The following is a 24,181-nucleotide window of genomic DNA, read 5'->3' as shown; positions in this document are numbered from 1 at the left end:
TCACCCACCACCATCAATAACTTGTGTAGGAATCATATACCGGTATATTCACATGGGATCTGTACTTCAGATTCTCCATTTTTGCTCCAAGGTGGCGCTGTGAATTGTTTGCTCTCCCTTTTTTCCTGGTGTGATCAGTGGGTACAGCTATGATCTGAGTAATTTTCGGGGGGGGGCACTATAAAAATCCTTAAGTCCCATGTTTGGGCTCCATGATAGCACCCTAAAAGCTTAGTTTCCTAATGGTGTGGATACTGTGACTATACTTTAGGGGGAATTGCCTGTAGGAAGCTACCCAGAGACCTGAACAAGTTTTAAGATACAGTATTGGTTGCTGTACCATAACAGGTGTTTGCTATATGGGACAATTTTCTGTTGTCTCCGTCATAGAAACATAGAACTATCAAGTTGAAAGGGACTATGAGGGTCATCTAGTCTGAGCCCTGCAATGCAGGAATGTTTTTGCCCAATGTGGGGCTCAAACCCACAACCATGAGATTAAGAGTCTCATGCTCTGCCAACCGAGTCAGTACTACTGTAATTTAGGTTTATTATGTTTGGATAACATAGCACATCAAAAGATGTGTCATGTTATGCATTCATATTTTGTGTATGGGTGATAACCAACATTCATCATAATCTTGAGTTGGATCCATCCTTTCAATTAACTTGCTCTGTCTTTTAGGTGGGATCAAGGTAAACTGAAATTACTATTAGGGAAGCTTCACATTTACAATTATGTACTTTTAATATATAGATTAATACTAACATATATAACAATAATGGCTTGAGTGTTGTTTTTCTGACAAGATATGCCAGGAAATGAATAGCTACAGTACAGTAATTCCATATTGATATGAGACTTTTTACAGCACTTTATGTATTTATTTATTTTGTAGACAAATGAGAATTTGCATCCACCGTAACATGAGAATCAACCTTTAGTCCCTTTAGTTAGGAACATGTTAAATGAGTCTTCAGGTTCCTACACTCTACAGTGAATTGTACAGCTACTGAACCTAAGGAGAACCCATCAAGTTGAGTTTATATGAGTTAAGAATACACATTACCTGGCCTGTATTTCATCTCTATTCCCCGTTATTTCTAATTTTATTTTTTAAAGTTTTAAAATCTGTTCTGTCTTAACATATTCTGTTATATTCTGAGTGAAAGACAGGCAACTCCTATTTATTCCTAACATCAAACTGATAAATAGCTGAGCCACAGATGTAAGGGCAATAGGACCACTCTCCTGGCCTAAGAGAAAGCAGGAAATTCCAGTTGATATATATTGCTTGTAAAACATTCTAAATGCCTGAAGGTTGAAAATTCAAAGCCATTTAAAACTTGAGTAATGAAAACAAGAGGTGAGATCCAAAGTTGCATGAGCAAACATCTGCTTATGCAGCTGGGTTTCTCTCTGAAATATTTTGAAGGTTGCAGGCGCCTGCAGAGCAGGTTTTTTTGTTTCGTTTTCTTTTGTTTTGAGCAGCGAAGAAAAAGGCAAGTCCTGTTGTGCTAGCAGGTGTATGTTGTGCAGAACTGGATATCACCCAATCTCTTAAAAACTAAATTAGTGTATGAGAAAATAAAGTCTTGCAGCTGTAGCATTCTACAGGCACCTTGTGTTATTTAAAACCTCCATTCAGTCACAGAACACAGTATGTTGAAGGATTTTATTCATGGATAGTTGATGAATATAATAGATCTGACAAGGCACACCTGTGGATTACCGCTATAGCCAAAGGAAGATTGCTTATTTTCAAATAAGCACATTTCAAACAAATCTAACAACTTGGTGTTACTTTCATTTTCCTTCTCTTTATAAAATTCCTATGTTTACATTGTGATCAAAAATCATAAAGTGTTTGTAAGCAATCACCCTTTAATCTTGTTCCCATCTTTATAATTTGTCTGGAGGAATAGATTTTCTGTTGCATTTTTTTAAAATGTAAAATAGTGTGCAATTCTGAAGGATCATTGAATTGTATCGGATTTAAGTAAACTAGATTAACTTGCACTCAATACTTATAGAAATGCTGGCATATAGCAGGGGTCAGGAGCATTTGAACACTGATTTTTACACAGAGTATTTTTCTGCATCTTGGAAGCCAACACTGCACAGTTAAAAACGGTTGTCGAAGTTCATTGATAATCAGTGCAACAGAATTGTTTACTAACAGCAAAGACAATCCAGCCTAAAAAGATCATCATATTCATTGCTTTTGAGCCCTCAGTTCTGTATTGTGCTGCTTACATCAAAATTCACTTTCATAATGTTACTTGATCCTTGTGTATGGTTAAAATAAAACTTTCAAAATATAATCTGAAGTAATAAAGGTACACATGTGCTAAGAATTTTCCTAAAACCATTAGTGTTCCCACATAATTTGTAGGGACAAAGTACTACTCAAATCTGGACTTTGACATGCATGTTGGAGACAAAAGGTCCAGTTGGCATAATTGGTATGAAAAGCCTTCCACTTATAAGCTGTGCAACAAAAATTATGCATTTCAAACATTCACTGAAAAACAATAAAAGCACAAGGAAGAAATTTGAGTCATTTAAGTGTAATGCAAATCAAAACAGTCTACATAAAGCTGGTGGCAGGGGGTGGGCAGCAGAGAGGCAATAAACTTTTTCCAGTTAAGAAATAGCTTGCTATGAAATAGTTTCATTCAGGTACACAGTTACTATGTTTTCAGAACTGCAAGTTACTCTCTTGGCAGGCATACCACATCTGTGGACAAATTCATAACATTTGACACACTTGCAAAATGAAGCTCCAAAGCCTTAATTCTGAAAACAAAACCATTGGCCTTGCATTATTATGAAGTTAAGAGTGGCAGACATCTATATTTAAACAAAACCAAGGACAGAAGAAAACAGTTTGTTAACCAGACAAACTGAATAGAGAATACAAATACTACCAAGTCAGATTTTTGTTGTCATAGTTCATAAAATAGTAGATTATAGTAACATGGGAAGAAATAATTTATAACCAGAAAGCAAAGTGAAGTGTGAGGAAAAGGCCATTTCAAGGTTCCATTCCAAGCTGCACTGCAGCCACGTTCCTTTGTTCTGATGCAGAAGGAATGTTCACATTGATGGAACAAACTGAGGGGGGTTTGGAGATGTACCTCACACGCACCAGCAGGATTGCACAGGAGAGGGTAAAACAAACTATATTCCTTAAATATTAGGACAACAAGGAATGGGCCTTGATCCATCAGTGAAGAAATCGAATGCTCATTTTTTGCTCTACATCCACCTTCTCCAAAACCTGCAAAACAGTAGAATTGTTAACCATTTGCTACAGGAATCAAATTCTATCTCAACATTTAGACTTTAGTCTTATTTAGGAAGGCATTCTAGTCAGCTTTCATACTGCATGTCCTCTTGTGCTGCAGAACTAATTTTTGTAGATCTTGACCTAGAGGTCATCAGTAATACATTTTATGGGAAATGTACTTAGCAACACTTGCATTTGGAGTTTATTTAATTGCATTTATGGAATAAAAGGTGATCGCTAGGCAGTCTTAGCTTAATTTCAAGAACGGCTCCTGTATCATGTACCCACAGACCATGCCTTGGAACAGCATGCAATACTGTCACACACGAAAAAAACTAACTAATGTTAGAAAAACTAACATGTCTAACAAGAATCATTTAAGCAAATAAGATAAATTGCAATTGCTATGAAGCTGAAGAGCACACCTCTGCCAATTTATGTTCAGATATGGGAAATAGCAAAATAACTGAAGAAATTGTGCACATAAGCCTCCTATTTATTTGATTGCACATCTGATTCGGAAATCCTAGCACTTAATCAGGGTTGCCATAATAAACATTGTTTCCTGACCTTAACAAACTCTGCAAAGGAGATTGCACTGTCACCATCTTGATCAGCCTCCTGGATTGTTCTGTCAGCAATGCTGCCCAACTGTTCATCCGAGATGTTTACGCCAACCATCATCCGCAAAACCTGCGGTATGCAGAAACCCCAAAAGAATGTAATGTTAGTGTTTGTTTAACAAAGAATATGCTGTGTGCTAAGGCGGCACCAGACAAGTAAGGCTATTATTTTCAGTCAACCAAGTGAAGTTCCAGGACCAGCCTGATCAGGCAGCTGGTTTTAAATATCACAAAACAGCAGCAATTTTTTAATTATTATATTATTGCTCCCAAGGAGAGGTGCTTGGGAGATTTCCTGCTTCAGATGCCAAAATACCTTAGCTGTCCTTGGCTGCTAGGTACTATACACCTTGACTTGTGGCACAGACCACCATTTACTGCACTGCCTCAAATAAAATATATTGAGGCACTTTAAGGAAGCTCTAGAAGTAGGGAGGATCAGTCCAGGTTCATACAACTCTCATCTCAAGAATTATCTCATACCAGCAAGTTAACAATTTTCAGAAAGTTATCCGCTTTTTTCTCTGAGCCACTCTTTTAGAGTAAAAAATTGCTCACACCACACCAATTTTTTTATTGATAAGAAATACACTGGAAAGCAAAAAGAAACAACCCCTAGCAGTGCTTGGTTTATAACATAGAACACAACTATTTATATAATATGGTTATGGGACATCCAGAAAGTATAAAACAATACAGTAAGCCATTGTTACACAAACCAAGTATGGTTTGAAATACTCAAATAATGCCCACCTTGCTCCTCAGTTTGCCAAATAAACAAGCCACACTACGAGCTTAGCTTTATGTGTAAACCAGTATTTGTGGGCTAGTTCTCTTTAGAACAACCAGAAGAGCTTCATGATAAGCCCTAAGAGTTTGTTTGTAACTATGGCATACCATGGTGTGCAAACCTTTAAGTACCTTCCTCCAGTGCTACAAGATACTTCACAGGTTATTTCTGGGCTGTTCTGGGTTTCAGCATTTGTAGCAGTGTTTGGAGTTCACAGAATACCTTTCCCCACCACCAAGAGCACAGCTTTATAGGATTGGGGCTGGCTGCTGGTTTTGAACCAGAGTATATTTTTCATTGTTATAGCTAGTGGCAAGGATAGTTTAACTTCATGACATACATTGGGTGAGGAATGTTTGGCCTGTGTGCCAATTTGAGCCACCAAGCTGTTTTTCCAAAACCACACCCATTTGCCCATGAGCTGACATCACTACTGAACAGGGTTTGCAGACAAGAGGAGATTAAAGATTTGAGCAATATCTGTGTGAGTGTGGGGATTTAAAATGGAGGGAAGAGATTCTCAAGTCTTTTCTTTCTTCTGCTGCTACTATAGTTATATTTATATAATGCCTATGTATTATAATAATTTAGTATTATCATTCAACCAGACCTAACCTTAAAGGCTAAATAAGACAGTCATCCGAAAAATTTGCATTAATTTATGGGCTGCAAAAGCTAAACCTACCTGAAGCAGCTCCTCTCGAGAAATCTTGTCATCTTTATCTAGATCATATAGCCGAAAAGCAACTAGAGGAAATCAATAAATTCAAGGTTATTTATTTATATACTGGGTAGTTTAAAAAATCAAAACACTTAACATAATATCCTCTTCTACATAGCTCATTCCATAGAGCATGAGACCTTTCATCTCAGGGTCATGGGTTTGAGCTCTACACTGGGAAAAAGATTTCTGCACTGCAGGGGATTGGACTCTATGACCCTCACAGTACCTTACAACTCTACAATTCTATGTAGAACAAAAACCAATAACCCCTTCCCATAAACACATTAAAAAGCCACAGATTGTTGAATCAGTCATGTTGCTTAGGAACTGCCATAAATGGCAGAATGCCGATTAAAAATACAAAAAAAATGAAAAAGTAAAACTGTCACATTTTGATAGGGAATTTCTGGATAAGGGGAAAAAATGATACACAGGGGAATCCCTGCTTACACAAGGGTTCTGCTCTGGGACACATGCAAGTATGTTCCAGCCTGCTCCACCCCCTTTGGGTGCCAAAAAAGGCATGTGTGTGTCAGCAGTCGCACGCATGCAGATCATGTGCAAATGGGGAGGTGCCTGTACTGAAAATATTGGGTTTTTTTCCTTTCTTTCCCACTGCTGCCATATATCAAACCACTGTGGACCCAGAGCAATGTGTACGCCCATGCTACAAACACTCTTCCCTTATCCTTCATTGTCATTGACTATTGGCAACCCCAAAGATGCCCACCAATCAGTTAAAGCTTGACTGTTCCTTGAGGTGATCATTTTTAAGAAAAGAAGAGTAACTGTGCTACATCTGACCAAAGGCCTATCTTAGGAGTATAGAGCATAGCTGCCAAGTCTCCCGTTTACCCCAGGAAACCCCCCCGTTTTAAAAACCGTTTCCCGCTGTCATCCCGAATGGCGAAATTGTTGGGTTTTTAGTGTCTACATGTGATTCTGCAGCTGCTCACATTGAGCAATTAAGAGTTGGCTTACAGCCAAGAAAAGTAGGTCAAGACAAACTCTCTCTAATCTGCCTGGAGATAGCCTTAATAACAACCTGGTGATTAGTTGAGGGGCCAATAAAGGCAGGCACAATCATGACTCTCTGTGTGGGTTGATAGAAGGTTGGAGAAGGTTGTATAGAGAGACTAGTGAGAGGAAAGGATTTGTACTGTTTATTGTTTTTACAAAGATTCAAGTTTGTATATAGTCTGGAGACTGCTGTAAATAAAGTTGTATATAGTGGCAGGGAGTTCCTGCGTCCATTCTACTTGCCAACGCTTTGCAGCCAAGAAGCTTCCTGTGTATCTGTGCATACTCTACTGTGTCCAACTGGTTTTAGTTCACAATTTACATCAGGTTCAGCCTTGCTGGCCTTCAACAGAAATATCCCTGGATTTCTTCCGGTGCCGCTCTGCCCATGTCTGGGCACCGGAAATCGGGCAGCGCCGGCACCAGAAGTTGCTTCTACACATGTCTGGACATGCGTAGAAGCGACTTCCGGTGCCGGCGCTGCTGATCCCGTATTTTTCCAACCGGGACTTGGCAGCTATGGTATAGAGGGAACATAAAAAGCATAATGGACTCATCTCACTTCAAAGTGTTGGTGCTGACCTTTAAATCCCTAAACGGCCTCGGTCCTGTATACCTGAAGGAGCGTCTCCACCCCCATCATTCTGCTCAGACACTGAGGTCCAGTGCCGAGGGCCTTCTGGCGGTTCCCTCGCTGCGAGAAGCCAAGTTACAGGGAACCAGGCAGAGGGCCTTCTCGGTAGTGGCACCCGCCCTGTGGAACGCCCTCCCACCAGATGTCAAAGAGAAAAACAACTACCAGACTTTTAGGAGATATCTGAAGGCAGCCCTGTTTAGGGAAGCTTTTAATGTTTAATACAGTGGTACCTCGGTTTACAAACACAATTGGTTCCAGAAGTCTGTACTTAACCTGAAGCGTACTTAACCTGAAGCGAACTTTTCCACTGAAAGTAATGGAAAGTGGATTAATCCGTTCCAGACAGTCTGTGGAGTACTTAAACTGAAGCGTACTTAACCTGAGGTATGAGTGTAATTGGTTCCGGAAGTCTGTACTTAACCTGAAGCGAACTTTCCCATTTAAAGTAATGGAAAGTGGATTAATCCGTTCCAGACAGGTCCGTGGAGTACTTAAACTGAAAATACTCAAACCGAGCGTACTTAAACCGAGGTATGACTGTAGATCATTGTATTTTAATGTCTTGTTGGAAGCCGCCCAGAGTGGCTGGGGAAACCCAGCCAGATGGGTGGGGTAAAAAATTTATTATTATTATTATTATTATTATTATTATTATTACTGGAAAGACATTTTCAGGTTCACACTAAATGCCCAAGAAAGGAAATTTTGCTGCCCAAAAAGAGTTATGCTTAAAATCTTGGGTTTTTCTTTTTCTTTGACCAGTTACTGATACATAAAGGTAAAGGTGCTCCTGACCATTAGGTCCAGTCGCAGACGACTCTGGGGCTGCACGCTCATCTTGCTGTATAGGCCAAGGGAGCTGGCATTTGTCCGCAGACAGCTTCCGTATCATGTGGCCAGCATGACTAAGCCACTTCTGGTGAACCAGAGCAGTGCACAGAAACACCCTTTACCTTCCCACCAGAGCGATACCTATTTACTGTATCTACATGCACTTTTTGGTGTGCTTTCAAACTGCTAGGTTGGCATGAGCGGTGACTGATCAACGGGAGCTCACCCCGTCACAGGGATTCGAACTACCGACCTTCCGATCGGCAAGCCCTAGGGCCAGGCATCCCCAAACTCGGCCCTCCAGATGTTTTGGGACTACAACTCCGATCATCCCTGACCACTGGTCCTGTTAGCTAGGGATGATGGGAGTTGTAGTCCCAAAACATCTGGAGGGCCGAGTTTGGGGATGCCTGCCCTAGGCTCTGTGGTTTAGACCACAGCGCCACCCACGTCCCATTACTGATACATGCTAGCACATTAAACAGATTTCTTTTTCCTATCAGGCAGTAATTTATAGAATGCTTATATAGAATGTCCTATATTTACCAGGAGTCACAGAAAGTCAGCCTGCTTCTACAGTTTTACCAATAATTTTTGTTGAGTATCTTATGTAAATCTAAGAATATTATAAAGTAAAATGTGGGGTCATAGAAGATATAAATATGATAATGATTAATTTAAAGTAGTACCATCAATGTGCACAGCATTTTACAAATACCTGTACAATTATTTCAGTACCATGTTCTTGGGCTTGGTTATAGGCTTTGTTACATTAGGACAGAAATAACTGGTTGTGCCCAACACTGTAGCATCACTCACACAACAGACTTTCAGGCACGCAATGGAATTTCCTGTTCCTCTCCTGTCCCTGTGCACCCTCAAAAACAGTTTGGGGGGGGGGGTATTGAGGAACCATCCAAAGTAGATTTTGGGAGTGTGCAGAAGGAGGAAAGAAAATGGAAATTCCGCTGGATGGCTGGGCTACAACTCCCATCAGCCACAGCCAGTAAAAGTGACAAAAATCCACTTTCACTTGAATAACTTTCTACTCTTACTTCCATAAGATTTGTATCCAGATTTAAACTAAGTTAAAAAGAAGAGGGACAGATTCCAAGCTGCAGGATTACAAAGAATAATACAAAGCAGTACAATTAGCCTGAATAGATGTCCAATTAAAAATGTCTTACAGTACAACTTGTTGCTCCGACTATTAAGTGGTTCTGGCCCATTCTGGTCTTTGCTTTTCTCATTATCCTCAATGGGTCGGAAGTGTGCCAAAGTCCTCATGAATCCACGAAAATTCACCTGGTCTTCTCTATACAAGAGAAGATACACACATTTTGCAAATCCATCAAGCAATATACTTCAAACAAGAATATCCAAACAAATTTACCAGAGTTTGGAGAATGCAGTTTCATATTTTGCTGTTATTTTTCTATAATTGTTCCATGTACACTGTTCTGTTCTCTCTTCTCAGCTGTTATTTTATTTTGCTGTTTAACTGAACATTATTGAACTACCATCTCAAAACTGTAACTTAAACTATAAAAATTAGTCAACCTTCAACAATTACCAACCGTCCCAGATCCTTAGATTAGCAGGGGAGGTGCTTCTTACTATTTTTGCTGGCTGTTGTTGGCAGCTGTACATTGACATGGGATAGAATTCTCTCTGTTGTGGCTCCTCAACTGAGAAGATCTCTCCTCCTGGAGGCATGGATGGGCCCTACTACAGTATTGGGCTTCTGGCACCAGGTACTCACTCACCTGTTCACACAGTCATTTGGAGATATGCCACTATTCAAAGTCTCAGTGCAATTTGCTGCTCCAAACTTAACTGTTTTTCTTTCTGAAAAATTGGCTGACGTTGTACCCTTGGGGCTCTGAGCTCCTTTGCTGAGCATCAGCTGAAATATGTTCTCCCTACCTCTTGTTGATATAGGGGAGAAAGGTTGGTGGAACCTCTTTGTTACTGAGCAGATGTTTGTTACTGAGCTTGCCTCCACCCAACCAGCAGGGGGAAGGAGCCTGGCAATTACAACTGGCCAAAAATTTCAGACCCCTGGTTAGAGCATCAACTGAAAGGTAGTCAAGGTTTTACTTCTCAGCTAGTGAAGGGAATTTGGGAAGTGAAGTACAGATTTTTGGTGCCATTTGATAAATGTGGCAGAATATAAATGGAAGTAGAGTGTGTAACAAATACCCAATATTAATAAAGCTTTACTTTGAATAGTTAGCAACTGATGCTCCAGTCCCCAATATTGTATCTGAAGTCCAGGAGATTGTTTTATGGTATCAAGAATAGAATATAAGAATCCACATCTTAAATTAGTCCTAGGAGCACTTCACACCAAGCAACTTATTAAGAAGAAACACTGTGCAACTTACCCTTCTGGAAAAAAGGCATTGATAATCCGGTCCCCCAGTGGGTTGATGGCAAGTTCTGGAATACGTTGGAAATCTTCACGGCTACAATTTCAATGAAATCTACATCAATCCTTTAATAGAGTAAGATCTCTGAACACCCATGTTTAACATTCATTTTTTTTATAATAGGGCTGATTGAAATTTATGGTTCATATATCACACAACAGCTATGAGGGGTTATTAAAGTTGTTTTTTAAAGTAAAGATCCAGTATGTTAAGCTCATTAATTGGCATTAATTGATCATGAAAATAGTAAACCTCAGATGAAGAAAACGAGTTTTGGGATGCATACTTTTGTATTTTCAGTTCATAAAAGCTATCACTAATAGTAAAATCCCAATATTAATGTACAGCTATATAGATTTTTTTAAAAAGGAAAAGGACCCCTGGACAGTTAAGTCCAGTCAAAGGCAACTATTGGGTGTGGCGCTCATCTTGCTTCAGGCTGAGGAAACTGTCCCATTTGTTCACAGACAGCTTTCCAGGTCATGTGGCCAGCATGACTAAACCATTTCTGGTGCAACAGAACACTGTGATGGAAGCAAAAGCACACAGAAACATTGTGTTTACCTTCCCGTCGCAGCGGTACATATTTATCTACTTGCACTAGCGTGCTTTCGAAATGCTAGGTTGGCAGAAGCTGGAACAGAACAACTGAATGATACTTTGTAGATAATTTGCAACTGTCTTCAGCTTTGTTTGCTCTCCCTCCTCCATAGCTGTCAAGTTTTCCCTTTTCTCCCGAGGAAGCCTATTCAGCATAAGGGAATTTACCTTTAAAAAAGGGAGAACTTGACAGCTATGCCCTCCTGAGAGCCAGTGTGGTGTAGTGGTTAAGAGCGGTAGACTTGTAATCTGGGGAACCGGGTTCACGTCTCCGCTCCTCCACATGCAGCTGCTTGGGCTAGTCATACTTCTTTTAAGTCTCTCAGCTCCACCCACCTCACAGGTTGTGGGGGAGGAGGGGAAAGGAGACTGTTAGCCCCTTTGAGACTCCTTCGGGTAGTGATAAAGCAGGATATCAAATCCAAACTCTTCTCCTCCTCCCAATAAGAAATGACCATAAGCCCTCACACAAACCAGTTTCACCTGTATCTTTCCACTTAGAGGTGAGCTAATTACCGGTATGCAAAGCCTAGAGCAGGCATCCCCAAACTTCGGCCCTCCAGATGTTTTGGACTACAATTCCCATCATCCCTGACCACTGGTCCTGTTAGCTAGGGATCATGAGAGTTGTAGGCCAAAACATCTGGAGGGCCGAAGTTTGGGGATGCCTGGCCTAGAGGGACACCCCACAACTAGACAATCAAAGAGGCAAAGTAAACAAATAACTGGTAAGCTCATTTTTTTCCCTTCACCAGTAAAAAAAAAAAAAGAGGGGGGGAGTTTTTTTTTCCTGGTGGTGTTTATGTTGTTGGTTCTCCCTAAATAGCTTTCCTCCATATTAAAAAGGGTGTTGTTGTTTTTTAATTTAAAGGAAACTAATTTTTTGCTTGCTTGCCTTCTCTTACTTCCCTTTGATTAAAATGGAGAGATTGGAAGGATGAGGGCTTTGGGGGAGAATGGAAGGGAGAAGATTTAGCTGGCTGTCTTATGCTGAACTGGGAAATTGGGTACTGTATGAGAATGATGGGGAGGGTGCTTTTCAGTAAGTAGTGAAAGCAAATGTGTGTCTACTCACAAGCAAGCCCTACTGGATTCAATGGGGCTTACTCCAAGGAAAGTAGAAGTTACTTTAGTTGAACTCAGTGGGACTTATGCATGCAGAGATTCAACTTAGACCTTTGAGTGGGGAAGCAGATGCCATGGGGAGGTACGGAGGGACCCTCTGCTGCTGCAGGGAAGCACAGCACACCCTCCACTGCTGCAAGGAGGTATGGTGATGTCTTTTGCCCCTGCGGGGACGCCCAGTAAGGCTCTCCGCCACCACAGATATATATATCAAGATATCATGGTATTTAGCTGATGATATTACCATGATGTTGAAAACCAGCTATCACCCAGCCCTACTCACCACCGCTGAGTGGATTTGAACCACCAACCTTCCAATTGACAAGCCCAAGAGGCTCAGTAGTTTAGACCAGTTTTCCCAATCTTGGGGTCTCCAGCTGTTTTTAGACTACAGTTCCCATCATCTCTAGCAAGCAAGACCAGTGGTCAGGGATTATGGGAATTGTAGTCCAAAAACAGCTGGAGTCCCAAGGTTGGGAAACACTGGTTTAGACCACAGCATCACCCACATCCCTGTACACTACAGCTATATATACGGTAACTATCCTGAAAGAAGGCTGCCACTCAGTACTGTGTTATGTATATCAAAATGTGTATCAGTTTAATTCCTGAGGCAGGTAACCAGGGCAAGCAATAGTTAACTTATTTTGTTTCAGTAATTTATCTCACCAGCTTAACCTTGGCTGTTGAATGTCAGTCAGAAGAGGAACATTTTACAGCTGTTCTGAAAGTACTCAGGCTTACTCTGATAGATATCTAGGTGAAGGTTCATCTCCTCTCAAGGACGTGGGAAGCAGCGAGCAAGAATGACTTTCTATGTATCTTTGTTTGGATTTGGCACATAGATGACACTGTCAAAGCATTGCTCTTAGTTAATCTTAACTGTCATGATGATATAAAAGTGTATGGTTTATTTACGATCACCCTTCTCCTCCCAAGTTTACATCACAAGTTTATCTAGCAATGAAGAACACAGCCTATGCACTACTATGGGACTTGCTTCTCAGTCAACATGCACTGGATACTCTATCCTACTTATGATTTCTCAGTACTGTATCTACATTATGCAACAATAAAATAAATATATCCATTTGTACTTCCTTGCTGGATATATTCAGCATCTAATAGGAGTTTAAACTACTTAGATTCATTATTTAGCCATGATAGTGTTCTTTAGGCAATCATATTCATAGTTGTTGTTTAGTCGTTTAGGCATGTCCGACTCTTCGTGACCCCATGGACCAGAGCACGCCAGGCACTTTGGTCTTCCACTGCCTCCCGCAGCTTGGTCAGACTCATGTTGGTAGCTTCGAGAACACTGTCCAACCATCTCATCCTCTGTCGTCCCCTTCTCCTTGTGCCCTCCATCTTTCCCAACTTCAGGGTCTTTTCCAGGGAGTCTTCTCATGAGGTAGCCAAAGTATTGGAGCCTCAGCTTCACGATCTGTCCTTCCAGGGAGCACTCAGGGCTGATTTCCTTCAGAATGCATAGGTTTGATCTTCTTGCAGTCCATGGGACTCTCAAAAGTCTCCTCCAGCACCATAATTCAAAAGCCTCAATTCTTCGGCGATCAGCCTTCTTTATGGTCCAGCTCTCACTTCCATACATCACTACTGGGAAAACCATAGCTTTAACTATACGGACCTTTGTTGGCAAGGTGATGTCTCTGCTTTTTAAGATGCTGTCTAGGTTTGTCATTGCTTTTCTCCCAAGAAGCAGGCGTCTTTTAATTTCGTGACTGCTGTCAGCATCTGCAGTGATCATGGAACCCAAGAAAGGAAAATCTCTCACTGCCTCCATTTCTTCCCCTTCTATTTGCCAGGAGGTGATGGGATCAGTGACCATGATCTTAGTTTTGTTGATGTTGAGCTTCATAGTACCTGGACAGTATATTCATAGTATATATTCATAGTACCTGGACAGTATTTATTTTTTGGAAGTATTATATATATTTTATTTTGCTTGAGTCAACTCACTTGATGTGATGCCCTTCATATTTACCCTTTGATTCACTATGATCTGCCAATGGTACACTTTTGTACTCCATGGTTCAAAAACTATAATCAAGGGTTGCTGAAATAGTGGGTTGAATTAACAGCAATAAATTTCCTATATTTACCACTTTGTCCCAAAGCTTGCAGTGTAGAAAGAGAGATCACTAGAATCCCCATTTGAGAATGCCAACACCACGAATGGCCTCTTGAATGTGGCAAAAGCCTCTTAGGTATTTTTTGCCCATAAAACTCAAAGGAGAAACCCCTCAACAACACAATATATGCAGAATCTGGTGTGTTCATCCTACAGTAGGCTTGAATTAATCTGACTCCAGCTACAGCCTTGATTTCATGGAATACTAACCTCTTAAGCATCATCTTCCATGTACATCTAGGCACTGTCAAATGGCTCTTTCACCTTATATTTCAATAAAATAAATTCTATTTCCCAGCTCACATAAGAATTGTTCTTTCTTTATTCAGCCATAGTTGCCAGTTCCAATTTGCAACAGGGAATTATTAGCTAAGGAAAATAACTCTTCCAAAGCAGATGCATTGTCCCTTGGGAAGAATGGAGTAGCAAGTCCACTGTCTACACCACTGTTCATTCAGGAGTGACCCAGTGGGCAAATTCAATGCTAATGGCTCTCGAGGCCTTTCTAAAATCTGTAAAGTCTTGTTTACAGACAGCCTCAGAGGATAGTAAAAAGCAATGGGGCAGAGAGAGTATCATCTCTGCTTCTGCCCCAGAACACCACTATGCATTAGCATATCCCCCAAATTGTTTCCACCTATACATAAGTTAGAGAATATACAAATTCACTATGCCAGTGGCTCCCACTTAGTGGTTTGCAGACCTCAGGGGACCATGTATCCCACCCAGGGGGTCCACTGCACTATTTACATAACAGAAACTACCATAGGGATATGAAAATATTCAAAAGCATGGAGTCCATGGCTTAGCTTTAAAAAAAAAACATGTTTCTGCAGTACAGTATTTAGCTAACTGGGAACTTCTGTACTTCAGAAAATTTAAGCCTTTGAGGCTGGGTTTTTTGTTTAGTTTTTAAAAGAATCAAGTAAGGTGATTCTGTCTGCAGTTGATAATTAGAGCCAAGCAGGTCTAATGACTTTGAGCCAAACCAGATGTGACCCAGGAAATCTGAATAAGATTTTTCACTTCTCTCTCATATTAAAGGCAACTGTGGGTGCAAAATAATTTGGATAGGGACTGGGGTGCTGGGGGAAGTGTTGTTATTAAATAATAATAATTTTAGCTCCTGTCATTTTCTTGATTTAAACACCACTCAACTTTAAACTGTTATTTGCCCAGAAGGAGGGAAACAGCAATTTCCAATGAAACATTTAAACTGGAGTGGGGGGAAAGTTAACTTGCCCCCCACCCCAAGTAATCCACCTCCCCTTGGGTTCAAACAGATATATGTGACAGATATATGAAAAGCAGCAAATCTCCTGTTACATGTAGGTTTCAGACTCTCCAGTGTTCTAAAACGTATCCTCCCTGTTTGTAAAGATTCAGCTTCTGAAATCTGAATGCAAGGCATCAGCTTCTAATTTCTATATTTTATGGCTTAGCTTAAGGTTAAACATTAACCAACTGTAACTATTGCATTTAAAATCTATTACTGTCATTGCTACCATCCATTTTGCTTATGAAGGGGACGTTATCCAAGTAAGAACACTAACTGGAAAACACTACACACATCATAAAAGTAAATGAATACTGAAAAGCAAGCTGTGCTTTTCTTTTTTTAGCAAAACCCACTTCACCTGGCTTAGACTGGAACTTACAGGAAATGTTTTCTTCGTTGTTCACATGCCATAGAAACACTATCCAACAGGATCTACCCATGAATTAATGTATTTTTGAAGCCTACTTGCATGCTTTCATTGTGCTTATTCTGAATCTTAGAAATCCAAACATCTTCTACTCAGTAAGCCGCTCTGCCAAACCATATACTTTACACATATTGCAGCATATTTATAGAGTGGGGCATGCCTTCAACTACCCTTCCACTTTCTGTAATGTCTGAACAGAGAGAATGTACCACAGAACTAGCTCGTGTCTATACTACTGCTTCATTTTTATTTCAGTTTGACTCTTCAATCTTACTTTACAGTACCATCAATACTAGATCAAAGATTTCATCATAAGAGAAAGTGACAAAAAGTTTATGAAGTAATGAGTTATCTTGCCTTGCTCAGTTGACATTAAAGTATACAGTTAATACTGTTATCAGCATTGCAATCTATTTACAAAGGGTTTTTTTAATACTAAAAGTTATTGTTTCTAGACTTTTCTGTACAGTACTTCCATCTTCAACAGCAAACTACGTAAGTTGCTCCCAAGATTGTACCTACTTCCAAATCCTCCTCACTTCATAATCCTCTCGTTTAGGGCAAGAGATTAATTAACTCCAATTACAGGAGCCATATATTTTGTTGGATTTAAGGGAGGATTTGTCAGCATGCTGGCGTGTGAACTGGGTCTGGTCAGTGCCTAATGTGTAATTGCCCGAGAAGCACATATACACTGCCTTTGTTTCCATGATAGCAGAAAGACAGGATATAAATGTAAGAAATAGTGGGTTTCAGTTTAAAAAGAACACTTTGATTTGACATTAATATCTACATCAATATGGTAGGGGTATTAGAATGGCTTTTTAGCCATTTGAAGCATCCATAAGTTTGAGAAATAGCAGTCTGCCCTGAAATCAGTCAGGGATTCAAAGCCACACTGTAATTTGAACTTTTCTTCCTACAACCACTCCCTAAATAAGCCAACACACTAGAAAATTTGCACATCTATACTTAACATGAATTTTTGATCTTTTCTCTTGCTTAAACTGTTTTGGCTCAAAATATAGGGAAGACAACTTGGCAGGAGGTAACATAAATTATCTACCCTGTATTCTGAGCTAAAACGGTTTAAGTAAAACTCAAGAGTACTGTAGCACCTTAAATATTAGAAGACTTATTATTAAGGCATGATGAAGTGGGCTTTTGTCCATAAACACTTGTACTGTTAAGCCTTTATGGTACCACGATTCCTTCTTGTTTTTATATGCTGTGTAGGCCAGATATGTGTTTCTTACAAATTTGGAAAATGATTGATGGAGGGTGGGGAAAGGAATAAATGTTCCTTCATATGGAAGAGGGGGATTATTGGTTTATTTCTGTTCTTATTTTCATCATGTATTTTGTTTTTTATATTGTAATTTTATGTTGTGAACCGCCCAGAGATCTACGGGTATAGGGTGGTATACAAATCTACGGGTATAGGGTGGTATACAAATTTTAACAACAATAACTGCTTTGCTGTTCTCAATTCTGCTCCTCAGCACCTTTTAAATGGTGCCACCTTGAAAGCTTTGCTGAAATGCAGGGAAATGTTTAAGGAAATGCTATACTTCTACTGTGATGTGCATTGTTATATATGCAGCTCATTGCTCATCTTCACTAATATTACCCAATTATGTATATGATGACAATTATGACACGGCTTGGTGTTCTAAATTTGACTATGTGTTACTGGCCCCACTCTTTTGTTCCTTAAACCACAGCTTCAGCCATGCATTTTGGAGGACGGGGGTTGAAGATGGGACCCTTGTACAAAGGCTCCTCACACAATTTAGAACCCAGGGTTTGGGATTGTAAAGGGGAATGTCTATGTACATAGTAGATCTTCCTCCCAACATATACAGGGCAGGGGGCTGAACTGGCAGGTAATGCAACAGTGAGAGCTGGGCCAGTAAGTGCAGTCCCATTGTCCCTCACATGATTGCAACTGCATGGAGCATAAAAACTGAACAGTGATTATGGGTTGTACCTAATACACTCAAACAATAGGAATTCTCTGGTTCCTCCTTCCCCCACTGCATCCCAATGTGTGTCCCAAATAGCCTTCTGGGGATCAGAGGACACTCAGGAAATGCATGGAATGGGGGGAAGAGGGCTGCAGCTGGAGGGGGTAAATCAACGGAAACTGGGCAGAGGCAGTGAGCAAGTCAATATACAGTAAGGCACTAAGCAAAAGCAGCAAGTCAGTACAACAAAGTTTGCTAAAGAATACCTACCTAAGAGTGCCATTCTCTCCTTTGTCTAGGCTGGTAAACCGACTGTAGAGACGAGTAATCTGACTGTGGGAAACTGAAGCAAAAGTAAATTAATACTTACAATTGAACAGCAACATTTTAAAATCAATTAATCCACACTACTCAATCCAGAGTAAGAGTAATTTCATTACATTTTAGTGGTCAGAACATTTGATTTTGCTGGATGTTTACATTTTAAAATGACCTCCATTCAGAATTTAAGTCCTATTACCCCTCTATTGCTAAAATATTTCACTCCTTTATTAGTAAAGCCAGAGCTTTTTTTTCAGCTTGAACTCGCTGCAATTTAGTTCTGGCACCTCTCAGGTGGGAGCCATGAGTTTCCGACACCTCGTTCTAGCAAAATAGCACTAGGTAACACATTTCACTAAACAGATATGTCTTAATAGGTATGACATAGGTAAGTTTCTTATAGTCTTGCAAGGAAGTCCACAAAACATTTCCAAGGTTGTCTGCCTATTGATGTCTAGTGGCCTATAGCTAACGAATACAGCAGGCTTGCCGGTGAGGAACTGATTTATTTTCCTCTCCCATCAGACCACCACATTTTCTTGTTAGTTGTAGATGAAAGTGCTTCACCTTTTCTGTGACCTGCACAGAAACCATGTGGACAATCTGTCCTTCCTTCACCAGGTCACCAGGATAGATTCCATACACTAGTTTGTAACCAATTCCTTGTCACCTATGGCAACCAGGCAAAGGCCAACTACAAGGCTGAAGTACTAACTAGTCCACTGACTTGGCTAAGAGGGAAGCCTGTTCTTAGTCTCACTTTAAATTCAAACAAAATAAAAAATAATCCTTCAGTAGCACCTTAAAGACCAACTAAGTTTTTATAATGGTATGAGCTTTCGTGTGCATGCACACTTCATCAGATAAGTTCTAGAGCCCCAGGCTACCTCAGCCTCTGGATAATCTACTTTCCTTTCCAGCTGAAAGTAGTTTAAAGTTTAAACCACTCAGCTGCCAACCCTGCAAAAAACTCCATTAAAGCAATTCCAAATGGTTTTAAAGCATGCTAAACTGATGAAGGAACAACCTTGTTAATCCCATAGAACACGAATCAACTTGATCACTTTAAAAAAAGCTGTTCCCCAGGGCTCTTATAAAAGAATAAAAACACAGTATTCTAAACAATTTTCTGATCTATCATACTGGTTTCAGTGACTAGCTTTACCTAGCAAAAAAAATTGTAGATGCCAGGTTTCAATGAAAATATGGCACATCTCCTCCCTACCAATAACCTTTTAAGTTGCCAAGGTAGAGCTCCCTGGCTACAAAGCTCTCCCTGAAATACGGTAGCTATTTTTAATTTTGATGAGTAAATTTGCAGGGTCCATTTGCATTATTCCCCAGCAAACTATAACTTTAAAACAAGAGTGTGTCTGAAACTTTAAGCAGCTAAGGTTGCAAGACTAGATTTGTCTTTATCTCTTTATATTAACTGAGGAAACATCTGAAAAAGTGTTATGAAATGCAAACATTCCAGGCAGAAAGTTTAAAAAAATTTCAGACGCCTGCAATTATTGATACACATAATCTGGATATTGTTCTTGTCTGACTAACAATCACCACCATGTAATTTACATTTCAAAGTCCAAGTGCAGTGGCCCATTTGCCAAATAGCTGAAAGAACCATTTTAATATTACACATGATGTTCATAGTTTTGTCATACATGTTTTTTGTAATTATATGCAAAGCCACATATTTTTATTTTGAGTAGTTTGCAATAAGACTCTTCTTTATAAGTTAACTGACACAGGGCTTTGTGACACACAGTATGTACCGGTATGCCACATTTAATTAAATGTTTGACAACAAGTTGGGGTTTCTGACACTGAGATTGCAAAAACTCTTATTACAAAAACTGATGGTGTAATTAATATGAGTGGGATCTAACTGGTGGCCTTGCACTCAGGCTTTTGATTCAGTGAACATCTCTGTTAATGGAAGAGGAAGGAATCTCAAAGTGGGCTTTCTCAGACAGTCACCCAATTTTCTACCCTTTTCAAAAGGGTCCCCAAACTATGGAACCAATTTTTGAGGACACTGGGGGCTGCAGCAAACAACGAGCTTTCTTCCATTACAGCAAAGGCATTCAATTGATCAAATACCTATCCATGAGCACAAAGGTACCAACTGGATTGACCCCATGAATTTGACAATTATGATAAACAGCTACTTGATCTGTTTCATAACTAAGCATTGAGACAGTAGTGGGATTATTAACTGAAAAATGTACTTCACCAAAAAAACCACCATTTTTTTGCATAAATTATATGCAATGAGATTGCCATCTCTAATTTCTCTTTCCAAAGCAATAGCTGTGCTAGTCTCTTGCAATGAAGACTGTTGTGGTACCTTAAGGACTTGTAGCATAAGCTTCCATGGACTTTTCCATTAGATGCTGTATCTGCTAAAGTAGACTGTAGTTCATACAATTGCTTGTGCATAATGAATTTGTTAGCAATGTTTTTTTGTAATGAATCTTGCTTACATTGAAAAATAGAATCACTGAATGAAGCAGAAGATAGAAACTCATATACACACTAAAGTTTCTGATTTATAATGTATTTATGTGTAGCCTTGCCAAGACCATAACTCATCTGCAATCTTCATGAAGTGTGATCTCAACTACAGCAAGGGCCTAATCTCAGAAAAATAATAATGTTATTGTTCACATATTAAATTCAGCCAATGCCAAAAGCTCGACTTTGAAAAGCACACAATTAACATAATACACTTTGATGTAGTCTCTGCAGTCATGTATCTCAACAAGTACATGAAAAATGTCCCATCTGTAGCTGGCATTAGGAACTGCAGGTGTTAAGGATGAATGACTCCCAAACAGCACCTCACATAACTGCCCTTTCATTAACATAAGCATATGATAGACATAAGCCAGGCGTCTGCAAGGTTATCCGGCCATGGGCCGGATTGTTCCCATGACGTTGTCTGTGGGCCAGACAGACGCAGCAAGATGCCAGAAATGGCGCCTGCGCATGTCTGCAGCACTGGAAATCGCTTCTACGGCTGCACATCTGCCGGAAATTGTGCCTGCGCAGAAGCGATTTTCGGCATCCGGGCATGCGCAGACACAATTTCCGGCAGTAATCCACAGATAGAATCACAGAGTTGGAAGAGACCACAAGAGCCATCCAGTCCAACCCCCTGCCAAACAGGAAACAGATCACCTGGCACTACCAGGAATTGCATGTTGGAAATTTAGAGAATGGAATGTCCTGACTGAATTTCTGTACTTTCACGTTTCCTATTTTCTCAAGCGAACTAACTACATGCTATGTACTAGGAATCAAATATCTGTAGATGGATATATTGACATTTGCTACTAGTCAAAACAGTAGATGGGATTCTCTAATACAAAACTGGGGTAGGAAAAGTACTAATTAGGCATCTTTAACCCAGGTGGAGCTGTGATTAAACCACTGAGCCTAGGGCTTGCTGATCAGAAGGTCGGCGGTTCGAATCCCTGTGATGGGGTGAGCTCCCATTGTTCGGTCCCAGCTCCTGCCAACCTAGCAGTTCGAAAGCACGTCAAAGTGCAAGTAGATAAATAGGAACCGCTACAGTGGGAAGGTAAACGGCGTTTCCATGTGCTGCTCTGGTTTGCCAGAAGCAGCTCTGTCATGCTGGCCAAATGACCTGGAAGCTATACGCCGGCTCCCTCGGCCAATAATGCGAGATGAGCGTGCAACCCCAGAGTCGGTCACGACTGGACCTAATGGTCAGGGGTCCCTTTACCTTTACCTAGCCTGTAGCTATAACCAGGGATTCCCAAACTATGGCCCAGGGGCCGGATACGGCCCAAAGGGGTCATTTATCTGCCCCATGGCAACCCCCGCCTCCCGCTGCCACTACCCACTCTTACCGGCGCGGCTACCCACTTCCGGGCTGCAGGAGCACCGGAAATAGCTTGCGTACATGCGCACACACTAATTTCGGCACACTTCCGGGTTGGAGGAGGCCCATGTGCATGCGCACAAGCTATTTCCAGTGTTCCTGCGATCTGGAAGTGCGCCAGAAATAACATGTGCACTTGTGTATGGCCGCGCGCTCCAGCCCGCCGTGCGATTGGCACTGCAGGCACCAGCCCAAAGTGCGGTTAAGTTTGGTGACCCCTGCTATAACCCTATAGCACATTTGTTTTCTATTGTATTTTTGCCCACTAGATAACGTTTTGTTTGGCTATGGGAGATGTAATTACTAACCCATGGAGCCATCAAGAGGCCTTAGGCAAGTTTCTATCTGAGCCTCAGAAAACTAGCTGTAAAATGAGAATTCCAACGATAACATGTGGGTGTTCATCTTTGTAATAAGATAAAGGCTGTACTGTAATATGTTTTACACCAAAAGTGCCCTAAATAAAGTTGTGTTAAAGACTATCAGAACTGCTTATACAATTGCTTCAGGGTCTCTCATGGAAAGGAATTTGTAAATGAAATAAAAAATGTTAACTAGTCCTTTGAATGCTCCAGTGCATGTCAAGAGGAAACGCATTATCAATCTATACATAAATACCGGTAATGTGTCACCAATGTGCATGGCACTTAGATTCACAGAACTGCAGGAGGGGCACCTTCAACACTTTGAAAAAAATCTAGAATGCAGCAAGCAACACTTTTGATACAGGTTGGAGCATTCACAATCACAACACAAAAAGGCTTAATTTAAGCTAGCACTTGTTCTGAATCCTTACCTTAGGAACAAGTGTAGCACTTGTAATTAAGAGGGCCTGTGTAGAATTATTTTCCCTCATCTACGCTACCATATTCAGCCACAACTCACATGGAAAGAGCTCCTAAAAAGGGCTTTATACTCACCATAATTATATGGGGCAAATTAAGCAGAACAATAATTTTAAAAATCACTAAGGCAGGATAAAAATGCTCATCCAACCCACTGTCAGGTTGAGCATTTGACTTTAAAACAGCACATAGCAAACTGATGTTGCAACCATTTCGAAAGTTCAGATGTTGCCGATTCATCAAGAGGAGGGCAACCCACAGTAGTAAAGACGTCAAAAAAAATAAAACCTCTCTTCTCTTACAGAAGGCTACCACACACACAAGGTATCAGATACTTCGGTCGGAATAGTATCGACGCCTACGTGCCAAGTTTATCCGGTCGGTAACTATAGGCTGCGCCTCACGCAGCATACCTTGTACCAGAACAGTGAAGAATTTGGCAGCCGGGCAACTTGAAGACGACGACACGCCTTTCGGAACATGACCTCTCTCGTCACGCGGCAAAAGAAGATGACCAGAGGCAACAGAATGTGGGGCTCCTGTGCTTTTAAGAGGTGCGCAGGAGGAGGAATGTCAGCAGGTGCCACTTCCCACGCCCGAGTCCTGTGACAGGATAAGCGGCACCTGCCGAAGTTCCTTTCCTTTCCCACACAGCTCCCAGGCTGCGGGAAACCCCGACTCGGGCCAATCCACAGGCTCCTCAGGCCAATCCACTTGTCACCCAATGCCGCCGAAAAGGCTCCCAGGGATATCGGCGGGGAATGGCGGCTGACAAGTAACGACGCCTCTCCCTCAGGCCCGGACACCTTCGGCCCTGGAAGGTGAAAAACCGCAGGTGGCTCGCCCGCCCGCCCGCCCGGCGTTACGAGACCGTGAATGGTTTTCAGCCGCAGAAAGCAAGGCCAGCCCAGCGCCCCCGCCGGTCTCCAGCTACTTCTCTCGGTACTCACAGCCTGTCTCCTTCTTGATCTCCTCTATCTCCTCGTCCCGAAGCAGCGTGGAAGCCCGGGAACCCATCGCGGCAGGCAGCCTCACGACCGTCGGACAACTGCCTCGACGAAGCACCAGAGAGACTGCTCTTGGCCTAAGGCCGGCGGTCCTCCGTGTGGCGAGTCGGCCAGCCAATCAGCCGCGCAGACGCTGCGCCAGCGACCGAGATTGCGAGTGACACAGAAGGGCGAGAGCGCCGCCCCTTCTCTTATCGCCGC

At 41.2% G+C, this 24,181-nt stretch overlaps 2 protein-coding genes across 2 annotated transcripts in view; one reads left to right on the top strand and one right to left on the bottom strand.

Moving 5' to 3' along the window:
* Window positions 1–1,661: 1,661 nt before the first annotated feature.
* Window positions 1,662–24,134, bottom strand: CHP1 (calcineurin like EF-hand protein 1). The gene is made up of 7 exons (XM_035111620.2): window positions 23,924–24,134; window positions 18,168–18,240; window positions 10,306–10,386; window positions 9,106–9,233; window positions 5,392–5,453; window positions 3,864–3,986; window positions 1,662–3,284 (listed from the first exon to the last, which is right to left on the bottom strand). The coding sequence occupies exons 1-7, from the start codon at window positions 23,988–23,990 to the stop codon at window positions 3,231–3,233; spliced, it is 588 nt and encodes a 195-aa protein (XP_034967511.1). The 5' UTR covers window positions 23,991–24,134; the 3' UTR covers window positions 1,662–3,230.
* EXD1 (exonuclease 3'-5' domain containing 1) overlaps window positions 23,483–24,181 on the top strand; it is a 28,514-nt gene continuing 27,815 nt past the window's right edge. Inside the window, exon 1 of the mRNA XM_035111561.2 lies at window positions 23,483–23,915. The gene's annotated coding sequence lies outside the window, so the exon portion shown is untranslated. The remainder of the gene's footprint in view (window positions 23,916–24,181) is intronic.

This window comes from Zootoca vivipara, chromosome 1 (assembly GCF_963506605.1).
Source record: "Zootoca vivipara chromosome 1, rZooViv1.1, whole genome shotgun sequence".
Classification (NCBI taxonomy): Eukaryota; Metazoa; Chordata; class Lepidosauria; order Squamata; family Lacertidae; genus Zootoca; species Zootoca vivipara.
The sequence above is the reverse complement of the archived record's forward strand: the minus strand, read 5'-3'. Positions and strand labels throughout refer to the sequence as shown.